The sequence below is a fragment of the Rhagoletis pomonella genome, unplaced genomic scaffold (genome assembly GCF_013731165.1).
Source record: "Rhagoletis pomonella isolate Grant_MI unplaced genomic scaffold, Rhpom_1.0 Rhpom_scaffold_06359, whole genome shotgun sequence".
Classification (NCBI taxonomy): domain Eukaryota; kingdom Metazoa; phylum Arthropoda; class Insecta; order Diptera; family Tephritidae; genus Rhagoletis; species Rhagoletis pomonella.
Window position 1 is genome coordinate 1,179 of NW_023464892.1, and position 8,617 is coordinate 9,795.

General features: G+C 32.6%; 1 protein-coding gene across 1 annotated transcript; it reads left to right on the forward strand.

The window, feature by feature from the left end:
- Positions 1–7,749: 7,749 nt before the first annotated feature.
- On the forward strand, positions 7,750–8,561 carry LOC118755466. The gene is made up of 2 exons (XM_036490297.1): positions 7,750–7,878; positions 7,940–8,561. Exons 1-2 carry the CDS (start codon positions 7,750–7,752, stop codon positions 8,384–8,386), a joined length of 576 nt encoding a protein of 191 aa, XP_036346190.1. The 3' UTR covers positions 8,387–8,561.
- Positions 8,562–8,617: the final 56 nt, after the last annotated feature.

Here is an 8,617-nt window from a genome sequence, read left to right on the forward strand (position 1 = left end):
AAAAGGCAAAACGAAATAGCGAAAAAGGCACTAGGTATTGCAAAAAAAGCAAAATAAGGCACTAAAAAAAGACAGAAAATACGAAGAACAATCAAAAAATAGATTTATTTTAGAAATGTTTATACTACAAGTAAAAAGAGAAAAACTATGAACTACTTTTAATCTTTGACTATTTTATCCTTTCGAGTTTCTAACTCATAAAACTTTAATCTGTATAGTTGTAGTAACATTGAACCAAAAGATGCATTTTGAAGTTTTCTGGCAGCATTTTCATTTGATTTTCGCGAAGAAAAGCCTTGAATGTACTAAATGTGCGCTCGACGTAAGTTGATACAAATGGAGCCTAGGGATGGGTAAATTCGATATTCGAAGCTTTGATATTCGAGTTTTAATCGAATTTTAGCTCCAAATTGGCGAATTTTTGAAATCGAACTTTGTGTTGCTAAAATTCGGATAAAATCGAATTTTTCTAGAAAAAAAACGAATGTCATATTTATTTCCAAAAAAATCAACTTTTCAACTTTCTTGTATCTGACTAAATTTGCCATCACTGTGTGTGGCACTCCATTTGTCTTAGGGATGCAAGGAAAAAATACATGTTTTTTGATCTGATGCATCGAGACAAAAAATCTGTGCCAAGAAGGAACTGTTATTATTAAATTTAAAAAAATAAAATTGTAAAAAGTACTTTTTTTGTTGATTTTTTATTTTAAACTTGTGGAGGCTTTTACGTTTGGTAGCACGAAGTTTTTGCCTGAGAACACCCATAGTAAAATTTTCCGGAGAGAGAGGAGGGGGATGATCCCCCCTTCGTCAGTGAAATGAAACTTTTTATTTTTGAATTAATAACACAATACTATTTTACGCTTCCGATTTATAATTTTTTTATTTCAGACTGATGCCAAATTATCTTCTAATGGATATATAAAATTATCGGTTGGTGGCCTATGTATTTGAATATTTTCGAAATACACTTGGCGATTTTGCTTATAACATAAATGTCAGATATTTTAAGATACACTTCTTACTAAACAAATTTTTTGAAGTTATTATGAATGGATAAAAGAGACATCTTCTTTGAATTCAGTACTAAAACTTGACATTTCAAGTGCTTGTCAAAACTTTATACATGTTAACTAGATTCGCCATTTATCTTAAAAGTATATAATTTTAATTATTTGTTTATAAAAATGCAGTTTACATTTTAACAAAACCCGTATAAATCCAAAGTTTAATCTTTGCGCAATATTAAAAAAATCAACAAACTTTCGTAAAGCTTTTTAATTAGATTTCCTAGAAATACATATTTTGAGTATGCAGTTTTGTAGCCCTATAATACAAAAAAAACGCAAGTTTAAAATACATAGCTGCGACTTATCGTTGATTTTTAATATTTTTTTTTTTTTGATGAAGGCGTTGCTCGTCTTCTTCATTAAAAAATCGTCGAACATACTTAGATAATATGGAAGAAAATTACCGACATCGTCAAAAATGTGCCATACATCAACTGTAAATCACAGCTACTTTAAATTTGCACTCTATTAGACTAAAATTGAATGAGGTAAAAAACTGCAAAATATTAAGCATAAAATTGAAATAGAAAGTTCGAAATTTTTACGAAAACTTGTCGATTTTTTTTAATGTTGTTCAAAGATTTAACATTTAGTGTTTGGTAAGGAATAAACTATGTTTTTATAAACAAATAATTCAAATTAAAATATAATAAAATAAATAGTCAAATCGAGTCAATATAATAATAATAGTATCGTAAAGTTATGATATTTAAGAACATCTCTTTCTTAATGAACTGTTTCTATACGAAGCTGATTTCAACATTTTGTTTTAATAAAATTCAGTATCGAAGATATTCTTTCAAAACTTGCCCAGGAATGTGATATAATGGTTCGTTCAAAATCTTTTTTCAAAACTTATAAAGGCATAAACAAGAAGGCGAAGACAAAAAGAGAATACAAAAATTTCCCGCAGTGAATTTTCAGATTTTTAAAACGGTATAGTAATTTAATTTTTTAAATTTAAATAAAGCATGAAGACCCCATGGAATAAACGAGTAGATAAAAAATATATAACGGTAAAACTGGCACGTACATAAATATATGAAAGAATGAACTCAGGCGACGCCTCTAGCCATTGTGTGTCACAGATTTAAGTTATCGATGGACATTTTTTTTTCATCCCCCCCCTAAGCCTGGCTACGCCACTGGTGTAATTTGAGTTTAACTTTTTCATCATTTCGTTTGATCCCATATTGGGGTAATTTATTTAACTTATTAAAAAATTTGATTTTGATTTTCTTACATACATTCATATGGCACAAAGCTAAAACCATATTACACATCTACAGGGCAAGCTCTTTCATTTGACGCCTACCTCCTTTTTGAAAATCGAACGAACGATACAGATTTTATGACATGGTGTTAAATATTTAACGCAAACATCTCCGAACTAGATTAAGCAGTTTCACTTCGATTCGACAAAATTCGAACTAAATCGAATTTGCACCACCAAATTTCGAATCGAATAATCGAATGGTTGGGAAATGTTCGAAATTCGGAAAAAATCGAATTTCAACCCCCCACTACCCATCCCTAGTGGAGCCCAATTTAAATATGGAACGTGCGAAACGTTCATATTCATGCCTATTACGATATCCGACGGATGCCATCTGCACGGATCTAATCTGATTCTCACTGTCATAACAAGCGAGAGAGAAGTATTAGATTCGTGCGAATGGCATCCGTCGGATACCGTAGTAGACATGATTATCAGGAATAAGGGCGTTTTCCTCGCCCTTTACAATTTTATCCACACCCCTTAAGGCGCTGGCCCAACGCAGGCTTGCTTTGCTTGCTTCGCTTTGAGAACTGTCAAAAGTTATTTGGAATATACTAAAACGTATGAAGGGTGGCCAAATGGCAGCTTTGCTTCACTTTCTTTAAGCGCCTCAAAGTTTCAAATAGGCAATTGTTTTATTTGAAAGCGTTTCGTAGGCATGTTCCCGTTCTAAATCAATTCAAGCAATCTGCTGCACACTTATGTACAAAAATTTTCTTACGTAATTTAAGAAAAATATATGTATAATATTAGTAATTCAAAGTTTAACAAAAAGTAATCTATGTTTCCGTAATTATATTTAACATGTCGCTGGCTTAAAGTGGAAAGTTGCATAGTCCATTTTTATAAATTTTACAGGAACTTTGAATACAACATTTTGCGGGTTTAAAGCCAAGCAAAACTCCATACAAATCAGAAGAAATCGATCTCTGTTAAAAAATTTCGTACTATTTTGGCCTTATCGCATATTCGGGGCCTCTTTTGGACTCATAAAATTTATCTTTCATTGAATACAAACGAGAAAAAATAAAACAAGTACCTTAATCCTTAATATCTCGTACTTTATATATCAAAATTTAAGGCTTCATAAAATGTAGACTTATCAACTTTTCACACAAAGCCAGCGATATTTATGATGTCAAACTACTGGTAAGTCGTCTCTTGAAAAATCGATTTTTTTTGAGTTTGTTGTTTTTAATAAATGTACATACAGTTATGTGTGTATGTATAATTATTATCATTCCATTGAAATGCAAAAATTAATTCACATTCATATAAAAATAGATCTGAAAAGATTGATTTGTATTTTTTTTTTAATTTTCTGGAATTTTATGGCAAAATTATTCTTAGTGTAAGGAAACAAACCTTGACTTTTTAACTACACAGCTGTTTGCTTTGACAGCGTTCCAAGCCGCCATTTGGCCAAACGAGTTTTTAAAGTAAATCAAAGCAAGTTAAAGTAAGCAAGGCGTGCAAAGCAAGACTGCATTGGGCCAGCGCCTTTATTGTCTCCAAGCCTACGTTAGCTGAGAAAACGGCTTTGAATTTTTCCAACACCAATTTGGCAAGAGGTCCCTGCGCATCTATAAGCCGCATGGGCATGTGTATAATTTTTAATCTTTAAAAAAATATTGTAAATGCTATAATCACTTTTTTAAAAGGTAGAAAATGCAAAAAAAGGCAAATATCTTAAAAAAGGCAACATCAAATGTGTATATATGGAATCAGGGAAAGCTAAATCGTGGACATTCTTAATCGAGTATACTCTATCTCTTTAGCAGAAAAAAGGCAATTTCCATAATTTTCCTCGATTTATTACTTTTACTCGATTTATTCAAAAAAATTAAAGTAAAAGTATGAAAAAGCAGTTGTTTAGTTTTTATTCATACAACCCATTATCAGGAATAAGGGCTTTTTTTTTGGCCTGTACAATTAAAGATAGAAAAGGCAAAAAAGCAACAACAAATGTATAAGTATATATGGAATCGGGGAAAGCTAAATCGTGTACGTACCTTGGTGATAACGAAAGTGCCGAGTGGGCCAGAGTGCAAGGATACTCTTACTAAATTAATAAAGTATGCACTGAAAAATCGGGACTTAATCGGTACAAATATGAAAAATCGGGACACTTATACACTCAGAACAAGTAAGAGCAGCGCTGTCTTCGGCTATGCCGAAGGCTTCATACCTTTCATGAACATCTGCAAATTTTACTTTGACAGATTACTGCTTTTGAATACATCTGCATACATGGATAGAGGAGTTACATACTTATATAAAAAATCGCGTATAAACAATCAGAGGTATGGAAGATATACTTTATATGGCACCAATCTAAGTGATTTTCACTGCTATGTGATCGGTATGTAAACCGGTAACACAGTTTATTGGGTTTAGTTTCCTACATAAAGGAGATATATGGCAAAAACTGGTATCTGAACAATCAGTGCTATAGGAGATAAAGCTTATACAGCATAGATTTTGATGATTTTCTCAGTAGACGTTGTATTATTATTTATAAAATATCTTACGAAATTTATCGGTTTTAGCGGTTCAAATAAAGGAGTTTTAACGTAAAATCCCATATCTGAACAATCAGATGTATGGAAGATATATGTTGTAGTCATCCGATCCTTGTTATATTCACTGTAAGTATTCTGTAAATAATGAGTGAAAGTGGTGCGAAATTTCATGTTCCTAGCTGCATAAATGGAGGAGTTATGATAAAAGACCTCATATCTGAACAATCAGTTGTATGGGGTCTGCAGGTTATGGTGACCCGATCTTTGTTATTTTCACTGTAAGTCTTCTGTTGATAATGAGTGAAAACAGCGCGAAATTTCATGGTCCTAGCTACATAAATGGATGAATTATAACGAAAAATCTCATATCTGAACAATCAGTTGTATGGGAGCTATAGGTTATAGTTACCCGATCTTTTTAATTTTCACTGTAAGTTTTCTGTTGATAATTATTGAAAACAGTGCGGAATTTCATGTTCCTAGCGATATAAATGGAGGAGTTATAACGGAAAATTTTATATCTGAACAATCAGTTGTATGGGGGCTATAGGTTATAGTGACCCGATCTTTGTAATTTTCACTGTAAGTATTCTGTTGATAATGGGTGCAAGTACTGCAAAATTTCATGTTCGTAGCTGCATAAATGGAGAAGTTATAACGAAAAATCTCATATCTGAACAATCAGTTGTATGGGAGCTATATGTTATAGTGGTCCGATTCTTCCGGTTCCGACAAATGATTAATACATTACAAAAATACACCCACATACCAAATTTGATACGGATATCTTGAAAACTGAGAGACTAGATTGCATACAAACAGACAGACAGACGGACAGACGGACAGACAGACATGGTTAAATCAACTCAGCTCGACGTTCTGATCATATAAGTATACATTTTAATGGGTCTATCTCTTTTTGTTCTGGTACTTACAAACATCGGACCAAAGTTATAATACCATTTCATGCTCATGAAAGGTATAAAAAGGTTTAGTTATAATTACCAAGATTTGGTTATAGTGACCAAGTGGCATAGTTGGATATGGCGAAATAAATATCTAGTTCACGAAAGTCTGCAATTTACTTGAGACTTCTAGTTGGGACAAATGTATATTTGTTAATAATTAAAAAACGACTACCTTGAGTAGTCTTAGTATTATTATTAGTATTGTTAGTTGAATAAAATCATTGTTGAGCAAATATAAACAATGCTTTGGTTGATACAAATTTTCAATTAATTTTGTGAACTTGCTGTAGACGTGAATCAGCTAACCGTTTATTATTGGGAAAAAAGTTTCAGTTTGACACAAATAAAAATTTACTCTATGGTAGTTGTGTTTACTTTCTTCTTTTATTTGCATATATTAAGCATAAAAAATACATATGCACATATTCACATAAATAGTTACTAGTGTAAGTAATACATATGTATATGGTGGTAAGAATTTCCTAAAAAGAAACAATGAAACAGGAATAGTCGTGCGAAAACCCAGGTCAATATCTGCTGGAAGTGCTGGTTTAAGTATACTGCTTTGCTTTTTGCTTGGCTAAATAGATACTTTCAAATTATAATTCACATGAATTATATATCCACTGAGAAACCCCGGTTGGCATCAAACTTTATATTTTTATATAACTATGCGCACACCGAAACAACTCATGGCGATGGCAAAACTGATACTGAGACAAACCAGTGTGGGCATGTCATAGCACACACTTCTTTCTCTACCTAGCGCAGTGATCGACATGCCATAGCTTACTGAGCGCTCTGTGACCACTCATATTTCAAAATGGTTATCTGGTTTATAAAGCAATCGCATTTCTGGCTAGTATATTTCAGAACGAATGGATAAGGATTGAGCCCAGAGCTTGTGTGAGCAAATCCAATTTTTGGCAGCAAATGTCAGTTACGCGGTTTTGCAGAATGACGATACGCGGTTTTGTACTTTAAACGACGATATACATATATAAAGTAAATTATACTCTTTCTGTAGTAATATCTTTCATATCACATATTTTCATTTGTTAATTTAAAAGGAAAGAAGATTTCAATGCAGTTCAAAAAACTAAATTTGATTTATTTAAGGAGACTTTTATGAATTTTACTGAAAATACTTTAAATACACTCTAAAAAATTTTATTTATTTGCGCCTATTAAGAGAGGTAACCAGTTTCCTCTTTTAATGTGTGCAAATTCGCACGCCGTGTAATAAAATTAATCATTGCCTGTTTACTCTTACATACCAAATTTGTCGCAAGAGCAAAATTACACATAAAATGTTTAAACTAAAGTAATGTTTATTATTAGTACGAAATGAATAGTCCACTTGCAAACAGCGTTATGTGGTTTTATAATAGAAAGCCATAAATTTGAAAAAGTGACTACGACAACAAGTAACATTTAAATTGAATCTTTTTTATTATTACCTGAAAATTGGGATAAATAGGAGCCTTATAAAATTGTAACATAACTTAACATGTCATAAGATAACATTCCCCCCCTATTATGAATTCATACGATACACGATAAACGCTTGCATTCTGTTATCCCGTATTACGAATTTAAGTCTATCGTATGAAATCCGATAGTTAGCGTTTATCGTATATCGTAAAAATATGATATTGCCAAAAACGATAACTATCGTCTCAGCCGTTCGATTTCAGACGCTTGCAAGCGGTTCGCCATTTTTAAACGATAGATTGCTGTGCTAGTATACCAAATTAAAATTTGTTAATTATCTTGAGAAATTGGAATAATGTAAGTATTAAAATGAGCAAAAATAAATTATGAACTAGTTATAAACCCAACTCAAAAATTTCTTTAGGCCGAGAGTTGTGAGTACAAAGCATCAACTAGAGCGTCTTGCTTCGCTAATGGAGGAGAATACCGACCTCGCAGGAGGAATATGTCATAAAGCTGTCGCGAAACCACGTTGGGAAAAAATTACTCAGGAGCTGAACTCATTAGGACCACCAACACGATCATCAGATGCATGGCAACGAGTAAGCATATTAGTAGTGCGTATATTTGGAACTAAAAGACTAAAATATTTTATTACTGTAGGTTTGGAACGATTTAAAATATAAAACAAAGAAAAACAGCGCTCACAACCACGCAGAGAATTTAGCAACTGGAGGTGGGCCAAATAACACAGTTCCACTCTCAAATCTGGAAGAGACGGTGAACAGGCTAATGAGCTACACCACTTACAACAATCCGCCAGGCGAAGAATTTGGAATAGAAAATAATGACGATAATGAGTCCGTTACGGAAGTGGAAATATATTCAGACCACGATATCCCAGGGCCTTCGCGAAATGTGATACCTTCGCGAGAGCATGGCCGAAATAGCAGCTCTAACCCTAAAAGGAGAGAAGAAAAACAAATTGCACTCCTTGAGCGGCAGACGGATCAGCAGGCTGAATTTCAAAAGGAAACTTTGGCCACACTAAAAGAGATGAAACAAAGCCTTTCAAATATTGAAGTATACACAAAAAAACTTACTATATAAAAAAAGATAAATTCGCTATTTATAAGCAGGAAATGGAAAGTAAGAGAAGAGATAGGAAAGCGAAGTTAGAACTCAAGAAAAAACTTCTTGAGATCAAACAGAATATGTACGCAAATTGTTAGTTTTAAGTATGTAAATATATAAATTTATAAAGTGTAGTGTAGTGGACTGAATTTTTTAATTTGATACATTTACTATTAACTACGAATGTGATTTTATGAAAAAAAAGTG